Below are 25,954 nucleotides of genomic sequence, written 5' to 3'. Positions count from 1 at the left end.
AAATAACCCTGTGAATAAATTTTTGAAAGGAAAATGTGGAGATTAACATCAACTTGGGACTGGAATCCAATATCTGCCCCTTTACGGTTAATAAAAAATAGAGTCAAAGATCCAGGACCAGGAATGGATACAGTGTATTAAAAATCAGTGGTAGCACAGCGCAGGCTGCTTCCGCATCACCGCTATTACAGGAGGAGAGCCGCTGAGCAAAAGTACTCAGCAAACCGGTTGCTGTCCACACATACCTGGGCTAACCCACAAGCAGTCCAACCCAAACACACATGTAAAATCGGACAAAAAACATGAAAAAAACAAATGTAAGATGAAAGAAATGAAAGAAAATTAGCACAAAATAGATAGAAAAAAAAAGAAGAAAAAAAAAAAAATAACAACCAGAGTAGTTACCTAAGAGAGAATCACGAGACTGTGATGGGGGAGGAGCCACCATTGGCTAATGACAGCATTGCAGTTCAGAATCTTTTTCTTACACGCAAGGAGAGGAGGTTTGATGAAACTCAGCCCAGTGATAAGATGAAGACAGTATCAAAAGGCTTCTGTAACCATTCACTGTCAGAAAAAGGGGTCATTCATTATTTCAACCCCGGAGCCCCCGGCCACACTCAGCCAGGAGCAATCATGGCGCAGTCTACCTGGGGAGGGGCGAGGAGCGGATACTGTCTTCACCGCGACAGCATCGCGTCTGCCAGCAGCATTCAGTACACAGAGGGTGACATTTACAGTACTCAAGGAATTATTATTTCACTTTTTTTTACGTGCTGGAGGGGGAAAAAACTGACGACTGTTCGTGAACCACGCAAGACACGTGTATTACGCTGAGACATGGGGCACGCAGCAAAATGCAAATATTTTTCGAGACCGTGTGGAGACTGGTAGCTGTAGTCCTCATTACCCTCCCTCCTCCTCCATGACCATCCGTTTGAGATGTCTGGCTTCCCGTTACTGTTTTCACGCACCGTGTGTATCCTGTAGTTTATTTTTCAAAGGCTTGCATTTCCTGTTCTTAACGGAGCTCTGATAAAAGAGATTTGTCTCACCATACAGCGATAACATCTGCTATCTCCCGTAAGTTCAATGCAAGGGATACTTTTGCATTGAACTGCATCGCCACCCGTGGTAGATCAGAGCTGGACACGTGAAAGCAGAAATGTCACTGTAAGCTCTCGGGGATTCCCTGTTTACCGGCACTCCGATCCGAGTTCGGATTGGGCGACAGAGCGGTCAGTGGTGCACTGTCCTGCCCTAGAATAATAGGCAAGTGTACAGAGATCAGTGTATCAGAGAGGCACAGGTGCTCCCGTGTCAGTATTCACAGGGGTTGCCCTGCAAGAAGCGCACCCGTTTGCTTTCCTCCTCCTCAACCTTCTGGCTACGTGTCATTCCCCTCCCCCGTTGTTCATGAAGTATTAGAATACCAGAATAAGAAACAGAGACTTGTTAGTGAGAGAAAATGATGTCGGGGGGGAGGCACTTGGAGGCAGCCCCCCGGGCTATGACAGTCAGGCAGAATGGACTCTATTTTAGATACATAAGGGAGGAATTGACTCATTCCAGCGAGTCAATCCAAATGTGATTGCAAAATTTTGAGCCCCAGTTTCAATGATTAAGTTGTTATTAGCCGTTCTGTCCTATCTACTGCTAGCGGTAGCAATGTGCCTCTCGATGTTAAGCAGTTAGGCGGTTCTCCTGGATGGTGGGCAGTCCTGCAGAACTGTCTACCACACAGAGGAGGAGCGGATACTGCTCCTCAGTGCTGTAGCGTCCCGTCTACTAGCAGCATTCAGTACACATAGGGTGACATAGAAAGTGTCAAGGAATGTATTCTTACCCTTTTTTTTTTCACGTTGTGGAGGGGAATAAACTGAGGAGCTGTTCCTAACCACAGCCAGACACTGTGTTGACCCTACAAGCATTGGGAGCTCGCAATAATGCAAATAATTTCATAGACTGCTGTGGACTGTGGATAAGCTGATCCTCAGTACCCCCTCCTCCCTTCATGAGCGTCCATTTGAGTCTCTGGCTTCCCGTTACGCTTGTCACGCAGCGCTGTGTATCCTGCAGTTTTTATTCACCGCTTTGGGCGTTTTGTGTTCTGTAACGGAGCTGGATACACCAGAATTTGTCTCCCATACACGATCAGACCTAGTATCTCCCGTACGGTCCATGCTGAAGCTCTTTTTGGATTTCCAGACTGATCGCCAGCCGTGCTGATCAGAGCTCCACGCTGGGCAAGCAGGAAATGCAATCCAAAGTTCGCGGGCTTTTCCTGTTACCTGCACGCTGCATCCCGAGTTCAGATTGCTGTCAGAGCGGTCACTGCAGCACTCTGGATGCCGCCGGAGGCCAAAACGTCGATTTCCCGTCCACGCGAACCTGAATGCCCGAGTTATCCTATCCGATTTTAGCGCTACTCCTCTCGTTTGGGAGGAGTTCCGAAATCGATTTAAGGAGCCGTTTAACTCGATATTAATGACGACGTTGTGTGAACGGATACAGCGTTAAATCGGTATATCGGCCATTAAACCGATTTAAAGTCGCAGTGTAGACCTGGCCTTAGTGTTGGTGCCTTGATGCATCACTACCTAGATGTACATAACACTAGTAATTAATTTTAACATCTCACCACACTGTCAATAATGTGGTATTTCCCAGCAGACAGCCAGTGTGACCCAATTAGCTACCCTGACTCAGCCTTGTGGATATGCCATGGCACATCGTTGCAAATGCAGCTGATTCAGAAAATTCTTCATGTTACCACCATGATCAGTGTCTCCTTAGACAGGGTACCATGACATATCTTTTCACTGACCTCAGAAGGTATTTATGCTTTGCTGTCAAGATGCAAATCTCAGGTCCAAGACATACTAGGATGCATACTCGCATAATGCCACAACAATAACAGAGTCAAAGGAACACCACAGTGCTATGCGGCAGTCGGCAAAAACTCTGTTATCAACCTCCATATCCGCACTTTGAAACCATCTGACTCCCCTGCACTTCCTTGATGCAATAAGTATTTCTAATGGAAATCCACTATAGAGTTCCTTAGTCATTAGAGAATTACCTCTTGTTGGAGAAAAGGGCCTGGCAGTTGAAAGCTGACATGTCTCTTTAGGGTGATAGCAATTACATGCCTCTCTCCTGAGGCTTCTAAATTCTGAGCTTGCTAATCAGCTACAATGCTTCATGTTGAAACTGCAGTGTGGTTCTGTTCTCTTCTACTTGCCACTGGACAAGTTGCTCTTTCATATCAAGCTACCTTATTTTCCCTATTCTCTACCTCCCTTTTAGATTTCCGCACCTTTTGGTGCATGCAGCATATGCCCTACATATGTAAAGTGAATAATACACATACATGTAACACATGCTACATAGCAACAACACAGGCGTGTGTTTTACTCTCTTACTTTTCCATGCAACTTAACTGAAAGTAACCTTTACAAAAAGGAAAATGTCATTCTTGATGAGACCCAAACCTCTTTAAATTCAGCTCAGTTCCCATTCTAGAAATGTATTACTCCATCGTATCATGTTCTCACACTATAAATTACACAGCTTTATGTTCTGACAATGTCAACATTTTTTTTTACCACTGATAAAAATTTTCCCACCAACATAGAATATTTATTGATCTCAGAGATTTCTTTTAATTGCTTTTCACCATTATTAAGCATACCAAAAATGGGATACAATGAAGGGGCGCATGGGCACACATGTGCATGCACACACACACAAATTGGATGAGAAGATTTGAATCATGTGGGATTCATTTCTTGAGCATCAGTAAGGTTGTCCACATCCTCAGACCCATAATTTACAGTGTTTGGAGTTACAACAATGAGAGCGAGATCCCACAAGATTGGTTTTCAATCCGGATAAAATAGAAACTACAGTGAGAAGCAGCACGACAAGACCCAGTGCAGCAAAGTACCAATGGGAGTTGAGGAGTACATGCCTCTCCTCTGTACCTTGCACGATTGAGCCCACAATTATCGCAGCTGAGAGGACTCGGCTAAATCTGCTCCCACTGAAGTCAATAAGATGAATGTAATTGATTTCAGTGGGAAGAGAATTGGACCCCAGGTTAGTAATGTTATGTACCAAATCCTGCATGTCACAGTTAGTCTCATTGACTTCAATGAGATTATTTGTATGAGTAAGCAAACAATGCATGTTACATGCCTGTAAAGTCCATGTTGTATTTTACACATGGACAATTATCACTCATACAGGTAGTATGTAATAATATCATGGAATGTAATGATATACTGCTACTTACCTTTCCTATCTTTATGCAGGAATTAATAGTATCTAGGAAATCAGCTTTTTTTTCATTTATAGGCACTTCAGTTAATTCCTTTCCTATTAATTCACCTATTTGATAGCCCATCGCTGTTTCAAATGCAGGATTTACATACTGTGAAATAAAACCAAAGCTCATTAAAACACAATACTTAAAGGAAGAAAGTCAAGACAGACCTACATTTTGATCTACCTTGTTAAACCTAGTGGTATGTTTACTAAGCTGAGATAAAAGTCTTTGTATGTATTATTAATAAAAATATACACTTCCATATTTTTCAGTACAACAAAACAAAAATCCATTCCAGAAGCCTGGTGCTCTTACAAAACAAGCTTGTGTGCACACATGAGCAGAGAGAGAGGGAAATATATTTTGTTATGAAATATAACATAGTTTTGCATTTCTAAGGAGTTATTACAGATAACAAATACTCTTGAAAAATGAATCCTTTCAGTCTTCAAACTGAAGCTAATTTCAGTGTTGTGAAAGTCACAAACAGGATGGAGAGATTTTGTAGGGCAGAGGAGTATTAAACAGTAATGTTGCTAAATTCTGTTTTTTCTGTATGAAACAGTCAAGGACTGGGGAAGGGGGGGGGGGTCGTCTCTGGGCCCCCCACAAAGCTCAAGAAAATGGGCTGTGTGAAGGGGAATCTAAGAGTGCTGGGAGGCGGGAATCGTTATCCATAAACTGAGGGTTGCACTGCCACTTCAATTCTATGCTGCCTATACAGGGGTTTAGACCTGTGATCATTCACTCACTCTTCTCTACCTATCATAGGTATTTATGTGGCTCCCATGATCATAGTACTTGCATGCCTCAGGGTCTTTAATATATTTATCCCCACAGTACCTCTGTGGCGTAGAGATTTACTGGTCTTTCCTCATCCACAAAATTCTCCTCTGTGCACTGCGGTGGAGCAATAAAGAGGCTGCAGAACCAGTGTATTTAGGGACTTCTGTGGAGGACAGAGTTTGGCCAAAAAAAGGTGTATTCAGACAGCCTGGGGCCAAATTCTGGCCTCTGTAACTCTGAAGCAGAAGATGATGCACAATCATTTTGTGTGACTTCCATGGATCAAGCTCTGTGCCAAGAGGACTCAACTCATATGCACATTTAATGAAAGGGGGTTTAAATTTAAACTGTTCACTTATAACAGGGTGGCCAAACAGCAGCTCACGAGCCTCATATGGCTCTTTTACAGTTAAAGTGCAGCTCGTGGAGCCCCTTGCTCCAATTTTCTGTCTACTAGGCTGGGGGCGGAGGGGAGCTTGGGGCTCCTGCCCTGCAGGTGCTGGGGCTAGGAGCTTTTGCCAGTGACAACTGGTGCTTGATGATGGGGGATGGTGGAGGCACAATTTAAAGGTTTGGCCCCATTCAACAGCTTGAGTCATGTCTCCCCAGGCACCCATCCCCTCTTACCCTCAGCAGCCGCCTCCCTGCAGTTCCCAGGTGTTAGCTCTGTGTGGAGAGGCAGCGGAAAATAGCTGGAAGCTGCAAGGTGGGGTGACTGGTTTAGCTCTGTGCGGAGAGGCAAAAGTAGTGGCTCTCCCTGCAGCTCCCAGTTTTTGCCGCTGCTTCTCCCCATGGCTGCAGCTCCCAACTTGCCGGCTCCAGCAGCTGCCATGCAGGGATGGAGCCCAGCAGCACCATGTGACAGAGCAGGGCCAGCAAACCCTAGCAAAAATTTGGGGAGGGGGAGAAAGGAGGAAGAGAGAATGTGACCCTCCACATCTCCCTCCCACAGGGTGCTTTCTGACCAGTGGGTTGGGATGGGTGTCTTGGGGCTTCAGGCTGCCGGGGCTCACAGCTTCACTAGGAGCGGGGCTGAAGCCACGAGCTCCAGCAGACGCATCCCGGCTCTGAAGACTGTCACATGTCGCTCAGACGGTCAGTAAGTTTAGCCACCTCTGACTTACAATAAAGTTCATCCATACAGCTGGATTAGTGTATTAGCCTTTCAAGAGTGGAGAGCTAGGTGTTGTCTGTGCTGACTTTAGTTTGGGAATGGGGAACCATATTCAAAAATATGATTCCAACCAAGTCAGTCTCTAAATCAGTTTAGCAAGTGAGTGTAGATGGAACAAACAACTTCATCACCACATTTTTAAAAAAAAGTATTCTAATCTTGTTTAAACAGAGTTACAATATGATTTGGTTTCATTTACATTAGCTGGCCATACCATCACAGAAGCCAAGTTAACTGGGTTGTGTTCAAATTTAGTGTAAATTCTGTTCCTTAAACTGGTTTGAGCCCCAGTGTGTACAGAAGGATGGATTCAAGTCTTCAAGGACAGTGAGCTTCAAGGAAACGAGTTTTGTGATTTTATTCTAGTCATTTGTGGACATTTGCTAAAACTTGACTAAAACTTACACTCAGGGGCCTTGTCTGCACTTGGAATTAGCTTCGCTTGCAGCTAGGTTTTAAAGAAAAATTAAATTAATTTGCAACACTCTAGGAAAAGAAAGTTTATAAAACCATGGCTGTGTTCACCAGCAGTTATCAGCAACATATGAAATGAGCATTACAGAAAGACTGAGGGCCAGATCTGCAACATAACCTCAAAGATTACTTTTATTTTTTTTTTTAAAGGACTTGGTTTATACAGGATATTTTAAACTGAGGAAATTGTACATGACAGCTGAATTTGACTCATCTGTTCAGAACTATTAGGTCAGATGCTTGACCTTCTTTTAAAGAAAGAGTACATATAATTGTGGATGAAATAAAATTTAGTGAATCCACAGAACAATATTTTATGCTAACAAAAATAAGGAGAACAAACCTGTATTACATGATCTTCACTTGTGATCTCAATGGCTTCTTGACTTTTCTCGAGTGCTGTAAATATTGAATTACAAGCCCTTGTAGACAGAAAAAAACCCCAATAGATTAGATTTAATTTACTTGTCTCTTCAGGTATATATAAAATATCATACAACAGAAAAAACACAAATTCTGGCAGGAGTTTGTGCTTTAGAGATTAATAGGGACATACTAATTTGGCAAACTAACATTCTACAGTGAGCATCCATACAGTAAAAAGAAATATTCTTTTTTGGATGAGAATAAATTTGACCTTTTTTATTGCTCATGTTTTCTTGTAATTGGTAAAATTACCTTAGTTTAAATTGTGCCCGCACTTCTCCAAATTCCAGCTGAATTAGCTCATTGTAACAGGCCATGATATTGGAATTTTCTACATATCTCTGTAAACGAAAAGTTAGAAATATTTCAGCGGTTGACTTTTCTGTCAATAAAGATATGCTGTTTCAAAGAAAAAATAAATTATGAATGACATCAGGAATGCATAAAATGAACACATCCACAAGTAAAGAGCTCTAGAAACTTCATCAGGCTGGTGCATTTCCTCCAGGTGTTACATTTTGAAAAAAGCAATAGAAAATAAAGTGTAACAACAAGATAAAAAGAGCATGCTGTGTCAACGTGACTATCAACAACGTCAATAAATAGGATCAAACTAATTTCTATTAAAATGATTTGTCTTTGTGCTGTTTAGTTTAAACAACAATTAAATCATATTATTAATCAAAAAAGTCAAATTTCAACACTAATTTTACACGGTGTATAGCTTTCCAGGTCAAAATTTCATGGACAGAAACAATGCTTTTTTTTTTTTTTTTTTGACTATTACATGACAAAATATTAGCCCTTGTCTAGCGTGTATTCATTTTCCTGTTCATTAATCTGTTCCTGATTAACTGTTCCCAGATAACTCTATGTGTGGACACATATTCTGTAGTAAAAGTGCCATCTTCCTATTTAACTTAACCAAAGTGGGTTAAACTAAACAGGTATAAGGAACTCTTGTTCCAGAATAAGCCTATCCATGCATGGAGTTATTCAGGAACAGCTGAAATACATCCCCTACCTTAATCAGAAACAACGTCCAAGTGTAGACAAGCCCTTTGGATCTTCGTACATGCTAAAGTGCTATGGACTTCAAGAGGAGTTGATCAGGAGTAAGAATTGCAGGAATGGGTTCTAGATAATGCCAAGGCTGTCAAGCCCGTAATCCTGAAAATACTTAAGCATTCTGCCTAACTTTACTCATCTGAGTAGTCCCTCTGAAGTCACTGGATCTACTCCAATGAATAAAATTACTCCCATCCTTTAGCATTTGCAGCACTGAGGTCTAACTACAAATAAGGAGAGGGATGCAAATGCGCTATGACAGAGTAGTAAACAAACTAGTGAACATGCACCATTCGTCTCACTATAAATTATGCACTTTTTGTTCCATTGTCAGCTTAATGTACTGAAGAATCCACCTAACTGACACACTAATAAGCACCAAGCCTGCTTAATTGGGATAGTTGCCAGGGAACGGATTCAGTGTAATGCATTCCAGATGACTCTAGACAATAGATAATAGCACCTGATAATGTCTGAAGCCCATTTACAGGTGAGAATTTGTATTTGATAGCATAAATTCCCCAGAGGATGTTCTATTGTTCACTACAAGCTACTTCCCAGCGCTGCTACAGTATGGCTACTAATGGGTCAGTCTGGCCCATATATACTTATGAAAAGAAGTTTAATGCTTTTAAATTTCTTTTAAAATAAGCATACAAAGAGTCTCTGATAGATAGGATGATCTCTAAAGTAGTCATGTTTCTGTTTCCATTGGGATATGCTAGCTCAGAAGGAGACAATATAGAACAATGGACTACAGAAGGTGAGGCTTTGCAGACTGGACTACTGACCACCCAGACCACTGACAACCAAAATGCAACACAGCTTCTCATATTACATCATTACACACATTACAGAACGATCCAGGGGTTGACAATACATACGTACCCTTGTGAAGCCTGCTGCAATCAGTGGCAATATTGAGGACTCCTCCCGATCACTATGTCTTTCAAAACAGAATGACAAAGTCAGAAATGCCTCTTTTGCTGATTCAGTCTTGGTGCCACAAAAGAATCTTTATCAGGACTGAGGCCTAAAACACACACTATGTAGCCAAGCATTACAATTTTGTTATTGTAAATGAAACACACTTCTTGTGCTTTGATAATCATCTTGAATGTTAAGTTTAATTTTCAGTAAATGTTACGTCAAAATTATCATTTCCATTTTCATGTAGCCTCCCTAACTTTTTTGCAACACAAAAATCAGTGCTTCAAGCCAACAGACTTCAGAAGTCGCTTGACTAATCTATGTTTTTCTATGCTCGACTCTTTACTGTTGTTGCTATCCTTGGCTATGGAAAATATGGTAAACTTGAAAGTTGACATAGCCAACTAGTTTCAAAAGTGACTAGAGATTTTGGGTGCCTCAAATCTTGATATCTAACTTGGGACATTCAGTAGGGCCTGGTTTTCCAAAGTCGGGGGCTCAGCACTTTCTGAGTATCAGAACTCTTTAAAGTGTGACAAGGTGGACACTCATAAAAAGAGGCACCAAAATCACCCATTATTTTTGAAAATCTTGGCCATATAATCTTTCAATATTTAAAAAGTATGTGTATATCTTGGGATACAGGAAGTTGGAGGAATGGCAATTGTTTTAGGTGTGGTTTAAAAGTATATCAGAGGTAATGGAGGCTGGTGAAGCAGATGACATAATAGCTTGCATTTAAATAGTTCTTCTGATTTGAAAACCTCAGGGCACTCTAAGTGGGTATGATTATCTCTATTTTATAGATGGGGAAACAGCATAGCTAAATTAAGGGACTTTGCCCAAGGTCAGACAAAGTCAGTGGCAGCGCAGAGAACAGATCTAGGTATCTTAGGTCTCAGTGAGAGAGCTTCTGGAATAATATGCCTAGTTCTGGTGCCCACAATTCAAGAAGGATGTTGATAAATTGGAGAGGGTTCAGAGAAGAGCCATGCAAGCCTGGGAGGCAGGAGAAGTGGAGCGGCGCTGGTGTGCTCAGGGGAGAAGGTGGAGTGGAGGTGAGCTGGGGTGGGGAGCTGCTGCAGGTGGGGTGGGGAGCAGCTGCAGGGGGGCGCTGCAGGGCTGGGGGGGAGGGCGCAAGGTGGAAGTTTCGCCTAGAGCGCGAAATATCCTTGCACCAGCCCTGCCTGTTCTAACTACTTGATAATGCTGCCTCCCAGGAGTACGAAGAAATAAGAGAAAGGTACTGGCAAGAAAACTAAATGAACTATTGGAACCTGCTTTGAGAGAAATGATCCTATGCACAACAGAAGAACCTCTGCAAAGCATTAGCTAACACCGGCTTTGTCTTCATTGGCACAAAAGTGTTTTTTCTACAGTAAGATAATTGACACATGATCGTTAGCTCCCAGTAAAATCCTAAATAGACACAAGACATTTGTGTTTACTGTCAGGTTGCTAGGTGAGGTCAGCACTATACCCTCTGCCTGCGGTTGGTTCACTTTATTTACCTTGAGCTAAAAGTACAGTGCCTTGACTTGCCAAGTTCTTCTGGTGGGATAACTAACGTGTGTTAGTTATCCCATGGTAAAAACACACCTTTATTTTTGGTCAGTGAAGACATAGTAGTATAATGTACTATTCAGCAGAAAATTGGTCCTGTGGCATGTCTACGCTGCAATGGGAGGTGTGCTGTAGCTTGGGAAGGCATACCCAGGCTTGCTTTCATCTAGCTAGCATGGCTAAAAATAGCAGTGAAGACATGGCAGTACAGGCTTGAGCGTGGTCTGTATAAGCCCGTCCCGCACCCTGGATACGTACTTGCATTGATAGTCTGTGCAAGGGTCCAGGCTGCCGCATTGTCCCTGCTAGTTTTAGCTGGGCTTCCTAGATTAAAGCTAGCATGGGTATGCCCACCTGAGTTGCAGCCACACTTCTTACTGCATTGTAGACATGCCCCCAGGGCAATGAAAATTTATTTCTTAGCCTTTTACACCAGGCTGGGACACTGAGTGGTCTGAAAGGCTGGAGAGCTCAAGTTAATGAGATCGTCTCCTGAAGAGCATTTATCCTTATCACATCATTCACAGTCTGAGGTTTTTAAAAAAAAAAAATTAAGTAACTGCAGAAAAACCCCTTGAGTAACTTCCTACCATGGCTATGATTTAGTAAGCCAGGTTCAAATTAGTCCTACCTTACTAATGAACAGCTGGCCTGCAGTACTAAGGGTGTGCCATATTCTTTTTTGGGGGAGGGAAGGACAAGAAGCTCTTGAGCTGCTGTTTCCTCTCTCCCTCCCTCATTTTCTTTTTTCCCCTTTAAAAAAAGGCAGGTGGACGGATAGCTCAGTGGTTTGAGCATTCGGTCTACTAAACCCAGGGTTGTAAGTTCAATCCTTGAGGGGACCATTTAGAGAACAGGGGTAAAAATCTGTCTGGGGATTGTTCCTGCTTTGAGCAGGGGGTTGGACTAGATGACCTTCTGAGGTCCCTTCCAACCCTAATCTTCTGTGATGAATCACTCTCATAAAAGCCAATCCAGCTTTAAGGGCTGTCGTGGCTGTGGATATGACCTAGTCATAAGATTTGCCAGCAGCTTCCTTTGCCCTGGCCTAAAGTGCCACCTGCCAGCTTATTTTTCTTTTGGCCAATGCTTCTTTCTGCTAAGACTGTACTCCAAACACAGTGCAGCAGAATCAAACAAGAGAAAAAGAGGAGGAGGAAGCCAAGATCAAGACTGACTGAGTGGGGGGTGACTCATTAGGCCAGGACAGAGGCAGCCATTGGGCCTGACTTCAGCAGAAAGGTAAGGAATACTAACAGAGCTGGATCTGTAGTGGAGAGAGAAGGAATTAGAGAGACTAGAACAGGGGGTTGGTAAAGGTGGCTGGACAACCCTCCCCGAGGCTTTCACTGAAACAGCAACAAAACTAGTTTCAGGAGAACAAGCAAGACTAGCAGGACAGGACTTCGATACAGGGGCAATCCTGGCAAACTGGGACAAATGGTCTCCTTAGACAGCAGCGAACAAAGCATCCACTCAAAGAGGGCATGGAGAAGGGATGAGAGGTGACACACCTACTGTGCAGTTCTGTATCGAGGGATACTGATAGCTTCAAGGAGGGTCTTCCATGAGTGCTAAAACATCCAGTCTTGAGAAGGCTCCCCAGCATGGCATACAATGCTATGTTTTTTGGTCAAATCATGTTCTTAAAAGATTCAGTGATGGGGGGAAAATATCTGGTAAAATGGAGAAATCAAAAGGCAAGGCTACACCTCTCCTACAGCAGAGGATGGTGAACACAGCACAGTAAAAGTACAGTGTCACCAACACAATAAGGTGTTCTAATTTAGAGCTATTATTCTAGTATTTGCCTTTGCAATGATTAGATTCATATTCATTTGATTGTTTACACTGGAAAATAATATTTGCAATTTACCTTCGTACTACACCAATTATGACTGTATTTGCTGAGGCTTTAGTTGTTCTGATAGACCTTAAAATAAAGAAACATGATCACTTAACATTTCTGCAGTTCACCTTTAATAAATCCTACACTGTCTTTAGAAAATCCCTCTCTTAAATGCTTAATTCTAAAAAACCAAAACCAAAGTGAGTCCCCAGCTTGTTTGATAATTACAAAAGAAGACTATGTTTAACAGTTTATGAGTGTCTGTGGAAAGAACAAGATGCAAATTGTAGATTAGTCTAGATTTTAGCCAAACCCGGTGAGGGAATAGCAAATATCATCCCCTCACAAAATGACATGAAGCCCATATTGACACTACATTCACAATGCTCCATTCCAAAAGAAGCCGTAACATGCAAGTTATGCATGTTCCAGACTTGTCCTCGATCAGTTAACGAGCATTTTACTCTGCTCAAGAATTGAGTGGTGGAAATTTAACAGGGGAACACCAATGCTCTCCTGCCTTCTCCCAGGGGCGGCTCTAGGCATTTTGCTGCCCCAAGCACAGCAGGCAGGCTGCCTCCGGCGGTTTGCCTGCGGAGGGTCCGCTGGTTCCGGAGCTTCACTTGGCGTGCTGGGGCCTGGAGCTGCCCCTGCTTCTCCTGACAGATCTTAAACTAATTCCTTTATTTTAACAAGGAGTAAAGCCTTTGTCCCAATGCCCTGACCCCACCACACTCACCCGCTGTCAGAACTCTGACCCCAGAACCCCCATCCCTATCAGTTATTTAGTCTAGACATAGGGAGTATTTCTCTAGAAAGTCTGTGAAACAAGACACTGCTGCATTTTCAGTCCTTGAAGAGCTATGAAAGAATATTTTCCCCCTTATTCATGTGCTATAGTAGTTTGTGGGGGTTGTTTTGGAGTAAATTTGTAATATGTACAAGGCTTTTGAGAAAGATTATGTATTTCAGGTCAGATTTACAAACACTGTAGGTGTGCAACTGTGCACACAAAATGTTGCCTCATTTGCACATGCAGTTGCACGGGAAATTTCAAGAAATTGAGCATACAAACAGAGGTGCTGGGACAATTTTTAGAGGGGGGTGCCGAGAGCCATTGAATCAAACTGTAAACCTGGTATATAATGGAAACTACTTTAAGCCAAGGGGTGTGGCAGCACCCCCAGCATCCCTAGTTTCAGCACCTATGCATATAAATAGCTAATTAAATGAATTTATGTATGGAATTCCCAGATTTCTGTTTACAAATTAGGCATGCAACTGTGGGTCTAAGTGTTTGAAAGTCCAGCACTTCAGCCTCACTTTGGCAATAAAGTCTCAGCAGTTGTTTATTACCTTGCAAATGACAAAACAATTGTGTACACCCCTCAGGTCTCATTGCTTTTTGCACATTTCTAGATTTTTATCAAAAAGCTAATACATAAATGACAAATTTGTGGCAACAGATTCACTATAACTTTATACATTCTTCCTGCCTATAATCACATTCTGAGTTTCCATCTATTCCTTTACAATAAAAATACTAGTTTTTAAGTTCCATTGTTATGGAACTTACCTGCACAGAGCTTCTGCATCAAAATATCTGGAATGTCTATGGTCGATAATGATAATTTCATGCTGTTTATCCAGAAAACATTCTAGTGCAGATTCAGGTGTCCTAGCAATATTACACCGAAAGCCAGCCTTCTCACAGGCCCAACAGAACCCATTACTCTGGTTATCTTCTTTGGCAAACACTAAGAGTACCTGAGTCAAAGAAACAGAGTGAATCATGTTTAAAAGATCTTTAAATATACAATACAGCTGCTATTTCTACAAGTCCTAAGCCACTTTATGAAAACTTTAGTGAAGTCTACTTACAAGATTTACATACAGTATTTAATAAGACTGTTTTTGATAGAGCCAAGGAATATTTTAATGGGGACACTATTAAAACTAGAATACAGTGTGTGTAATAACAATAAACATATGGTTTATCATAGAAATAGTCTGTGATATGTCCTTGTATGGACATACAAGTAACTTTCATTCATTTTGCTAGCTTTGACCCCATTCCAGCAAAGCACTTAAAAGGGGTGTCACTGCAAGCATGTGAGCAGTCCCAGGCACATGCTTAAGGGCTTTGCTGGACTGGGCCTTCGTACAGGATGTCCACTTGCTAACACTGCTGGAATGACAGACTAAAGAATTTGTGGGGAAATCTGCACAGACGCTGCAGTGGCATGATGGAAAAGGTGCTGGGCCTTCCATCTCATCCTGACTCCCCTGTAATATTGTGACTAGCAAGAACTATGGGAGTCCTGATGAGCTCATGGGGTTCTGAGGTCAAGGGCGGTATTCCTGTGCATGCAGTTTGCCCCAGCTATGACTCCTAGGCAGAGTCTGCCTTGCAATTTATTCCAGAGGGAGTGTGCTGTGGTTAAAATAAAAATCTTAGAGTCAAGAATTCTGGGACCTAGGGTTGGCTTGGTCACAAACTCGCGCTGTAACTTTTGGCAAGCTTAGTGTCTGTGTGCTTCAGTTTCTTTTTTCGTTGAAATGGGGATAATAATGCTTACCCACTTCATAGGGGTGGAGGGAGGCTTAATTCCTTCATGTTTGTATGGTATTCGGAGAACCACGATGGAAGGTGCTATAGAAGTTGAAGAGGGCCGGATCCAAAGGTCATTAAAATCTACAGAAAAATTGCCACTGACTGCAATAGGCTTTGCATCAGGATGACACTGTGTAGGGAGTGAGGAAGAGGCTTGATTTGGGCTGTTTGCAGATAGAATATGGGCCTTTAATTAATGCTGCTTTTTCAGATAATACAGTGTGTGTGTCCATTTTTGGAAGAAGGGCAATAAAGTCACTGTCACACAACACCAAAACTTTCAGTAATTTAATCAAACTACAGTAAGATATGTATACTGTGGTCAAACAATAATGTATAGCTTCTGTAACTCACACCACATCCTGCCGAACTTTATACTTCTGGGCTATTTTAAGAACTCCAGTGGTAACTACACTTTGGACCCGGTTGGTGGAATGTCTATCAATAAATTTTAACATTTACATGTAGTGCATATTTTTGTAAGAGTGAAGGACTTTGTGTTCATTTAGCTCAGATTCCTTTTATAGCAACGAATAGTAGTTTATGCTAAACTCTCTGTAAAAACATGTAATAGTTTGGGCTATTTTTAGTGAAGTTAATTTATAACAATCTTAAGAAAGAAAGGATCATTTTGTAGCAAAAGCACAAAACAGCAATCAGCAGATCTGGGTTGTAGTCCTGGCTCTGCAATAGATTTGAAGTCATTTAACCGCTCTGTACCTCAGTATCCCTATCTGTAAAATGGGGATAATAATACTTCGCTACCTCCCATGGGTATTATGAGGCTTGATTTACTGAACCATCACTAAGTGGAAATGGTAGAATTGTCAACAATAATGGAGAAAAGATGGACGTGTGCAAGAAATATTTCTGCTCTCGTTTGGGGCAAAAGCAGGATGATGTATTCAGTCATATGACGACGAAATACTCTCCAGTCCAACTGTAACTAGGGAGGATGCTAAACAGCAGCTACTGAACATTAGACATTTTAAAATCTGCAGGTCCAGCTAACTTGCATCCAAGTGTTTTAAAAGAGATGGCATTAATGCAGATTTGCAATAAGGCTTGAAACAGTGAGGAAGTTGCAGGGGACTGGAAGAAAGTTAATGTAGTGCCAATATTTAAAAGAAGTCAATGGGACAACCTGGCCAGTATTTCTGTCAGCCTGACACTGATCCTGTGAAAAATAATAGAACAGCTGATATAGGACTTGGTCAATAAAGAATTAAAGGAGGGTAATATAATTATTGCCAATTAGTATGAGTTTATGGAAAACAGATCACGTCAAACTAACTGGATATCTTTTTCTGGTGAGATTATTAGTTGGATTGATAAAGGTAATAGTGTTGATGTAATATATTTGGACATCTGTAAGGCATTTGATTTCATACCACACAGCATTTTAATTAAGAAACTACGATGACACACATTAAATGAATTAAAAACTAGCTAACAGATAGAATCAAAATGTTATCAGAAATGGAGAATCATTATCGAGAGCGTGTATTTCTAGTGGGGTCTCAAAGGAAGCACTTTTTGGCCCCACACTCTAACATATTTATCAATGACTCTGGAAGAAACCATAACATCACTACTGATAAAAACTGCAGATATACACAGATTGAGGGAGTGGTGAATAATGAAGAGGACAGGTCACTGTTACTGAGCAATCTGGATCACTTAGTAAGAGGGACCCAAACAAATAATATGTCTTTTAATACAGCTAAATGTACATCTATACATCTACGAACTAAGAATGCAGGTAATACTTACAGGATGGGGGACTCTATCCTGGAAAGTGGTGACCCACAAGTCTTTTTCAGACTCCATGATGGCTATATGGCTAATCAATTGAACATGAGCTCCCATTGCAATGATGTGGCCAAAACAGCTATTGTGATCCATTGGATGTATAAAAACAGGGGAATATCCAGTAATGTAACCTCTCTACTGCTACCTCTGTATTTGGCACTGGTGTGACCAGTACTGGAATAACGTGTCGAGTTCTGGAGTAATAGTTCAAGGAATACTGGAGAGTTTTAGAGAACAGCCATGGCAATGATTAAAGGATGGAAGAACAAGACTTATCCAAGATAGGTTAAGGGGGACTTGATCAAAGTCTATAAGTACGTACACGGGAAAAATAAATTTAATAATGGAGGGCTCTTCAGTCTTGAAGATAAAAATACAACAGGATCAATGGCTGTAAATTGAAGCTCAAAAAATTCAACCTTGAAATAAGGTGTACATTTTAAAAATGAGGGTAATTAACCAAGGCTGTGGTGGATTGCCCATCACTGGAAATTTTTCAGTAAGGATTGGATTTTTTTTTCTAAAAGCAATGATCTCATTTAAAGAGGAATTAATACAGGGAAGAGATGATCTCATTCAAAGAGGAATTAATATAGGGAAGTCCTATAAGAGGCCTGTGTTATGCAAGAGGTCAGATTAGATGATCACAGTGGTCCTTTCTGGCCTTATGAGCTACGAATGAATCTATGAATGAATCTGTGCAGCAAGAGAGGTAGTGGACTCCAGGATGACACCAGGTTATAGGCCTCAGTTACAAGGAGAACTGTGGCGTTGTCAACCGTGACAGAGAAACTAGGGAGTAGGAAGGATTTGGGAAGAGGAGTTCAGTCTTTGCCATATTATTAAGTATAAGCTGATACCGTGTGAATGGATATTACTTATAGATGGGGTGCAGAGGGAGAAGATGAGTGGAGCATTGATAGACCACTATGGGATACTCCTGGAAAGGGTGAGGGGGTGAAGAGGTGGATTCACCAAGAGAGGTACTGATGGAACAACCAGAGCGGTAGGAGCAGAACCAAGGGAGGATGGAGTTGCACAAGCTGAGAGAGGATGAGGCTTCAGGAAGGAGGCTATGCTCAACAGTGTCAAGGGCTGCCGAAAGCTCAAAGAGGATGAGGATGGAGCAGAGGGTCTGAGATTTGTCCATCTGGATCATTAAAGAGCAACCTTGTTCAGAGCAGTTTCAGTAGAGTGAAGTGTAGTGGGTGAGAACCAGATTGGACTGGAATACTGGTAGAAGTGGAGAGCAAACTATGGGAAATAGTTGTAGATATCATGTTCAATACATTGAGAGAAGCAAGGGAGAGAGACTGGAAATAGGGTGGGGATTTATTTTAGGATGGGAAAACTTACAAAGTGCTGTATCTTTTAGATAACATGCTTGTTGCCTGGCATGCCAAAATGCCCTGGGGAAGGGTTGTGCACACACAATGGATCCAATCACAAACATTGCCCTGCTGAAAATTTGGTCTTTAGTTTGAGCTGTGAAATATTTATTTGAACATCAATGTGCATACTGTAAATTACAGGACAAATGCAGTGTGATGATCATGAAACTTCACCTTAATTTCAGTATTTCCTAAAGTGTTACCTGAAGTTGATCTTGGTGGAGTCTCATAGGGCCAAACTGCACATCTGTCACTGCTGCCTACAAAACAGAAGAGAATTTTATAAATACATACCTGCTCACGAAGGAAGGAAAAGCAGCTCTCTAAAAGAAGAGCTCTCCTATTTACCACTGGGTCACAAATATATTGCTATCATTATCAGCTCGTCTATCTATGAGGGTTTTGTGTTGCTTTTAAAAATTCCTATTCAATGCAACAATAAGGTTACAAATCAACGAGCAGGTTACAGTCACTTTCCCACTGTTATTTCAAACATAACGTTATGTATTAGTCCTGTAAGTATGCTAGACAGCCCATTATTTTTCTGTATTCTCAGTATCACTTAAGCGGTTCCACCACACAGGCAAATGTTCAGAAATAGCTTTCTTTTAAAAATGTAAATAAGCATTTAATTCACAAAAGAAAGGTAAAAGTATGGAACTAGGTGAGGGGTGTCCACCCTACACAGGACTGGAAGGGGTTAAGAAGACCAGGCAGGCCAATTAACTGCACAGACTGCACCTGGAGGGAGAGCCAGAAGGCAGGGAATTGATAGAAAGCAGGCTCAGCTGAGCAGGAATAGGCAGGGCCTATAAAGCCAGGAAGCTGGCAACAGACAAGGGCTGCTGGGAAAGGGCAATCACTCCTTGGGTACAGGGAGCAAGGTTTGGAGCTAGTTCACCCAGTGAAAGTTGGGGGGAAATGAGTGGTAGGAAGCAGTCCAGGGAAGGAGCAATGAGGGCTGGGAGAGTAAAGCCCAGAACTGCTGGGTTGAGGCAGTGAATGGGAATACTGCATAGGGCTGCTGAAGGAAAGACTTTGATACATCCCAGAAGGGGGGAAAATGCTGAGTGACCTGCCAGAGGGCTGAGTCACGAAGAGGACGCTGTGCTTCCTGGGATGAAAGAGTAGCTGCAGATTTGAGAGAGAGATGGCGTGATGGTGTACGACTCTGGCAAAGGGGCATCAACCTGATGAGCTAATCCCCAGAGTAGCCATGAGGAGGTGCCAGACTAGCGGTGTGCCCTGTCACACTCTGCTTTAGAAACCTTATCAGTAATGGATTTCACTACATAATGATGAGTGCTTGAAAGCTGTACAAATAAACAAGCACACTTCATTTCCCAAAGTATGCTCTGATGCATTATTTCCCAAGGCCATGCTGATGGAGACCATGAGAGCCCTCAGAACCTGAAGACTGTAGAGCTCTGAGATAAGCATTTAAAGGCATGTATGTTTAAAATGCACTTCTACTCTGAAAAGTGATTGTAAAATGTCATTGTGGTGTGCCATGTTCATTGTGTGTTCATATCGAGCGTACACAAATTACATATGAAAAGAGTCTTTTTCTAAGTGCAAATTTAGCTTGGGATCTGAGAGTCAGGCTAGGATCTTTCCTTCTCTTGCACTATTACAAGTAATGATGATCGGGTGTGTCTGCTGCTCTTACTAGCTCCACCAACTAACTGTTTTTGATACCACAGACTATTAGGCATTATTGCCTGAAGATGGGAACAGGAGTAAATGGAATGGCTCTTAAGTGGCTTTGGGCTAGATTTTCAAAGGTATTTAGGTGCCTAAAGATGCACATAGGTGCCTAGCGGGATTTTCAGATGCGCTTATGCACCTATCTGCATCTTTAAGGGCCTAAATACCTTTAAAAATCTGGCCTTTTGTATTTTTGGTCTCTGAGGGTGCATCAACACAGCAAAACCAAAACATAGCAGCAACAAGTCTCAGAGCCTGGGCCAACTGACCCAGGCTCTCACTGAGGGACTAAAAACAGCAGTGTAGATGTTCAGGCTCAGGCTGGAGCCATGACCCGACCTCGCCCATCACCCCTGGTTTCAGAGCCTCATCTCCAGCTGGAGCCCAAGCATCTACACAGCTATTTTTAGCTCTGCTGTGCAAACCCGAGTCAGTTAATCCAGGCTCTGAGATTACTGTCATAGGGTTGGTTTTTGTTTGTTTGTTTGTTTTTTGGGGGGGCTGCTGCTGATGTACCCTGAGAGATAGAACACAAACAATTAGTAAAGAATTCTCTTGATGTAAAAAGGGCAACTAAAATCCAGCTGGTTCTCGCTTAGCTGTGCAGGCGCTGCAGGGCTAACTGGGGTAAAAAAGCAGAAGAAACTTATTTTTGGCAATGTAGTAAACAAAGAGGACTTGGGATCATATACACACAGGAACAGATCCGTTGAGTACAGAGGTGGCATTTTTACATTGTTGTTTTTTCAGAGTAAAACCACACTTTAAGATCAGATTTAATCCTTTGCTGTCTAGAATTTTTCCAATAAGTAATTTTAAAGAACCATCATTACATCTCATATACCACATGAAAACCTTTTAAAATTACATGCTCTTTTCTCTCTATAACCTTACTGCTCCATTGCATAGCCCTTAAGGCACTTCATGTGAGCTTATTTGTTTATCAATTTGGAAATCACCAATACAAATTTAAATGAGAAAGGAATATGAGGTGAGGAAAATGCCAGTGTAACACCTGAGAAAACAATCCAGGAACAGTTTATGCCTTCGTTATTAAAGTGTGGCTCTAACAGTGACTGTAAAATCAACATGGAGAGGGTTCCAGATTTACTTTCTCAATAGCTTCCAGATCAGATTTAGTAACTTTAAATACTCCCCAAAGGTGATTCTTCTCATTGCAAACACTGAAAATTCTTCATGGGATGTAAAAAATCAAGCTGCTTTGTTCTGCCTCTCACCTCATCACCATGTAAGGATTTTGCACTAAGAAATTAGCTGGTAATTTAGTTGATGATGCATGAGACAGGTGCAAATCCATCTCTCTCTGCCATGGTTTTATTGGCTTTGTGGTGTTAACTGCAGTACCAACTTGGTTTTAATCAGTAAAGTCAGCAGAAATGCCTGGAGGATATACAGGGAGAATATCGATAGAGTAAGAGTTGCCATTTTTACAGTCACTTTTCTGAGCATAACCATACCTTACATTACATTTTGAAAGATTTTTTTTTGTGCATTCAGGCTGCCAGCAGAAAGTGTTTTCAATTTTAACTAACAATGGCTTTGAGCTGTAAGGTTCAGACCCAGAGCTGAACTTTCCCAAAGTTTACAGGTATTTAGAACCAGTGCCAAGTTTTAATATTAAACAGTAAGATACAATTACTGCTGCCAACTATTGCTTTCATTTGCTCATAGAAGCATTAAAAGATCAACGGTCTGATCCTGCATGGAATCAAGCACCTTCAACATCCGTTGATGTCTGTAGGGGTTAAAGAAGCCCAGCATCTCTCAGGAGGTGCTCTGCACTTAGCAGGATTGGGTCCTAATAGTGATGGTTGGAGCCAGGCACTGTCAGAACTGTGTTGGAAGGCCCTGCACAGTTTTTCCCATACAGATCTCTCAATCCATCACCTCAGCTTCACCTGAAACTCCTGACTATTTCAGACCACAACCTCCCTTTAGTAGACACTATCAACTATGATCAGTTATGTCCTATTTCACCATAGTTTTGAAATGGGCATGCATGGAACGAATTCCTGTTTACTCTCCTCACATAGACAGTTTCATGAGAACAATGGGACTAGTCACTGCAATAAACCAAGCAAGAGTTGTCCAACAGGGAGTTAGCTGAGTCTACAAAACACTTTTTTGCCAACATGACATTTAAGCTCCACTTACAGACACCGCCTGCACGTGATAAACTATCTTGTTACATGTTAACTTTCTGTCCCAGGTGGAAGAAAAACCCTCTTCTGCATCTCAGCTGGAAAGTTTTGGTGCAGTCTGGTTAATTCTTAATCTGGTTGAAATCTGTTCAAATAACCTGATTAATCATTTCAGTACTACTTATGCAGCTGGCAGTCTCAAGAATCAAAGTTTTGGTTAAGTACTGTGTCAACCATGACACTGTAAAGGCTTCAACAACGATTTAATGCAGCACTAAAGCAGAAACTCTGAAGTCTGGTTGGATTAAATAAACTTTAAAAATACAGCTAAAACTATAATTAACCCCCTTTCCCTCAAGCCTACATGTATAACAATTGCACAAATGCACTTTTATCCAGCTGTATGTTTTGTCATTTCTTCCTTTACATTCATCCTGCTTTAAAAAGAGCGATCAGAACATTTTTATACTATTATGATTAATGATCCTAATAGCTATGTCAAGGCAGGGACAATCATTTTTTACAAGATCATATAAGGAGAACAAAGATATTATAAGGCTATCTGCAGTCCTTGGAATTGTACACATATTGCTAAGGACCCACATACGTTAATCTCATGAGCAGGCGAAGCATCTATGGATGTGACAAGAGCTGAGTCTGGAACACCCAATGTGAACTGGTTGTGAATTTAAGTATTTTAAAATAACACACCTAGAGACCAGACTGTAGCTTTGAGCCAGGGCCCAACCTGGATGTAGAGTGAGGAGGGACGAATATTGCTGAGTTCTGACTGTGCATCATCCTTCCAAAGGTGCAGCCCTCTCCACCAGAGGCCTACATTTTACTCACTCCAGTCTGAAAGGCTGGTGGTTCTGGGTGTTCACATACTATGGTAACAGGGGCTATGTAAACACCTAGATGGATTAGACTGTCCCCACTACATAGGCAAACTGGCTGGGCACAAGAGGAGTCAAAGTGAAGTCAAGGGGAATAAATCGTGATCTGATTCCCATTAAAACCAGTGGAAGTCTTTCAATTGATTTTAGTGGAAACTAGACTGAGAGCTCTGGGCCTTACTAAGCACTATGCTTGCTACAGAGGGTTTGCAAGATCTGGACCTTAAATTGTTATGTCACTTAAATTGCTGGGAAAATAATTCAGAGATAAGTAGTGGTGAGCTGGAGCCGGTTCCCACCAGTTCGCGGGAACCAGTTGTTAAATTTAGAAGCCCTTTTAGAACCGATTGTCCCGTGAGGGACAACTGGTTCGAAAAGGGCTTTTAAATTTAACAAAAGCCCCAGCAGCTCCCTGCCCTTCCCCCGGCCCTAGCTCACCTCACTCTACCTCTGTCTCCTCCCCTGAACACTCCCGAGGCTTCTCCTCCCCCCCCCCCCCCCCGCTTCCCACGAATCAGTTGTTCACGCGGGAAGCCTGGGAGAGCTGAAAAGGAAGCAGTGGCTTCCCGCAGGTGAGCTGGGGTAGGGGGTGGGGGTGTGAGGAGACCTCCAGGTGCTGCACGGCTCCAGCCTGGCCCACAACCCCATCCCTGGGTGGCGCAGCTCCGGCCCGGTCCCGACTGCGGCCAGCCGGGCAGCACGGCTATGGCCTGGCCAGCTGGGCGCCCCAACTCCACCTCGGCCAAGCGGCCCCCATCTCCAGGCAGCGTGGTAAGGGGATAAGAAGCATGGAGGGGGTATTGGATAGAGGACAGGGGAGCTGGGGGGGTGGATTAGTGTTAGGGCGGTCAAAGAGCAGGGAACAGGGGAATTGAATGGGGGAAAGGGTCCCGGGGGGGGCAGTCAGGAAGGAGCAAGGGTTGGATGGGGAAGTAGGGGACAGGGAAGGGGGGTGAATGGGGAAGCGATCTGGGGGTGGGGCTGTAAAGGAATGTGGGGGGTTGGATAGGGCAGCAGTCCCGGGGGGGGGGCATGACTTCCTCATGCATGAGGAGGAGGCACCGGTTATTTAATATTTCGGTCAGCTCATCACTGCCCATAAGGAACCCAACCCTAGCGTCAAGTGCTCTACCTATAGGAACCCTAACCATAGCTCCAAGTGCCCTACCCTTAGGAATGCTAACCCTAGGGCGGGAAGCTGTACCCTTAGGAACCCTAACCCTAGCTCCAAGTGCTCTACCTATAGGAACCCTAACCATAGCTCCAAGTGCCCTACCCTTAGGAATGCTAACCCTAGGGCGGGAAGCTGTACCCTTAGGAACCCTAACCCTAGCTCCAAGTGCCCTACCCTAAGGAACCCTAACTCTAGCACCAAGTGCTGTACCCATAGGAACAATAACCCTAGCTCCAAGTGCCCTACCCATAGGAATGCTAACCCTAGCTCCAAGTGTTTTACCCTTAGGAATCATAATCCTAGGGCAGGAAGCCCTACCCATAGGAACCCTAACCCGAGGGCTTGGTGCTCTAGCCATAGGAACCCTAACCCTAGCTCCAAGTGCCCTGCCTTCAGGAACCGTAACCCTAGCTTGCAGTGCCCTACACATAGGAACCTTAGCCCTAGCTCCAAGTGCCCGTTCCTTAGGAACCCTAACCCTAGTGCAGGAAGTCCGACCCATAGGAACCCTGACCCTAGCTCCAAGTGCCCTACCCTTAGGGACCTTAACCCTAGGGCGGGGTGCCCTACCCATAGGAACCCTAAACCGAGCTCCAAGTGCCCTACCCTTAAGAACCGTAACCCTAGCTCCAAGTGCCCTATCCTTAGGAACTCCAACCCTAGGGCGGGAAGCCCTACCCATAGGAACCCTAACCCTAGGGCGGGAAGCCCTACCCACAGGAACCGTAACCCTAGCTCCAAGTGCTCTACCCAGATAAGTGAATGTTTGGTAAACAAACACATCTAAAATAAGCTTAAAACTGACTAGCCCAAACAACTGTGACTGCTCTGATTAAAGTTCAACCAACTAGACGGTGATCTGATGTAACCTATTAAAGCATTTCAGATTTCATCTTACTATGACTCATCCTTCACAACTCAGCCAGAGCAGAATCTACAGGAAAGACCGACTCATGTTTTTTTCATTCCTACAGAGAGAAAAACCTTATATGAACTTGCTCATGGAATACTTATAGTAAAGAAGAGCAGAAATGGCAGGCTCATTCTGTGTGCTAGTTATGGTGATATACTACTTGGTTAGAATGTAGGACACATCAAAAGTGCCTACATGCCGTAGGTTTCCTATTTACCAGACTTCTCATATCCTGGCCTAGTCTAAAATGTCTCTGTTGCCATTACTAATTGGAGGACAGAGCTAACCCTCAAAAGAGGCAGAGTCAGCTGGAAAAAAAAGCCTTTGGCTATTAAATACCGAACAGTGTTCATGTTAAAGAGAAGCAAATACATTACTTCTGTAGGCTGATTTTTTCTAAATGTAACCCTTCTGCCCCTCTGAGTTGGCAGCAACAAGGGCCAGGTTCAGTATCCAGGGGTTCCGTTTCAATAACACAAGGCATAACTGGCTCGAGCCCCCACCCAGTGACCTGGGACACTTACATACCATACCCTCCTGGGCGCCTCTAGGAGGCAATACTTCCCCTCTCGCAAGCACGGAGTCTGAGTGTAGCGAAATCTTTTTAATAAAGGAAGGAATCAATGCGGCATCCCATTGGAGAAACACCACAAACAGAGTTATAACACAAACCATAACCACCCCC

At 42.8% G+C, this 25,954-nt stretch overlaps 1 protein-coding gene across 1 annotated transcript in view; it reads right to left on the bottom strand.

The window, feature by feature from the left end:
* Window positions 1–25,954, bottom strand: part of PDE8A (phosphodiesterase 8A) — a 193,869-nt gene that overhangs the window by 49,435 nt on the left and 118,480 nt on the right. Inside the window, exons 2-8 of the mRNA XM_032790623.2 lie at window positions 18,621–18,677; window positions 14,177–14,367; window positions 12,628–12,684; window positions 9,147–9,204; window positions 7,443–7,531; window positions 7,108–7,186; window positions 4,298–4,435 (exon numbers count right to left, since the gene is read on the bottom strand). Of these exons, the coding sequence (XP_032646514.1) occupies window positions 4,298–4,435; window positions 7,108–7,186; window positions 7,443–7,531; window positions 9,147–9,204; window positions 12,628–12,684; window positions 14,177–14,367; window positions 18,621–18,677 (669 nt within the window). The remainder of the gene's footprint in view (window positions 1–4,297; window positions 4,436–7,107; window positions 7,187–7,442; window positions 7,532–9,146; window positions 9,205–12,627; window positions 12,685–14,176; window positions 14,368–18,620; window positions 18,678–25,954) is intronic.

This window comes from Chelonoidis abingdonii, chromosome 9 (assembly GCF_003597395.2).
Source record: "Chelonoidis abingdonii isolate Lonesome George chromosome 9, CheloAbing_2.0, whole genome shotgun sequence".
NCBI classification, from domain to species: domain Eukaryota; kingdom Metazoa; phylum Chordata; order Testudines; family Testudinidae; genus Chelonoidis; species Chelonoidis abingdonii.
The sequence above is the reverse complement of the archived record's forward strand: the minus strand, read 5'-3'. Positions and strand labels throughout refer to the sequence as shown.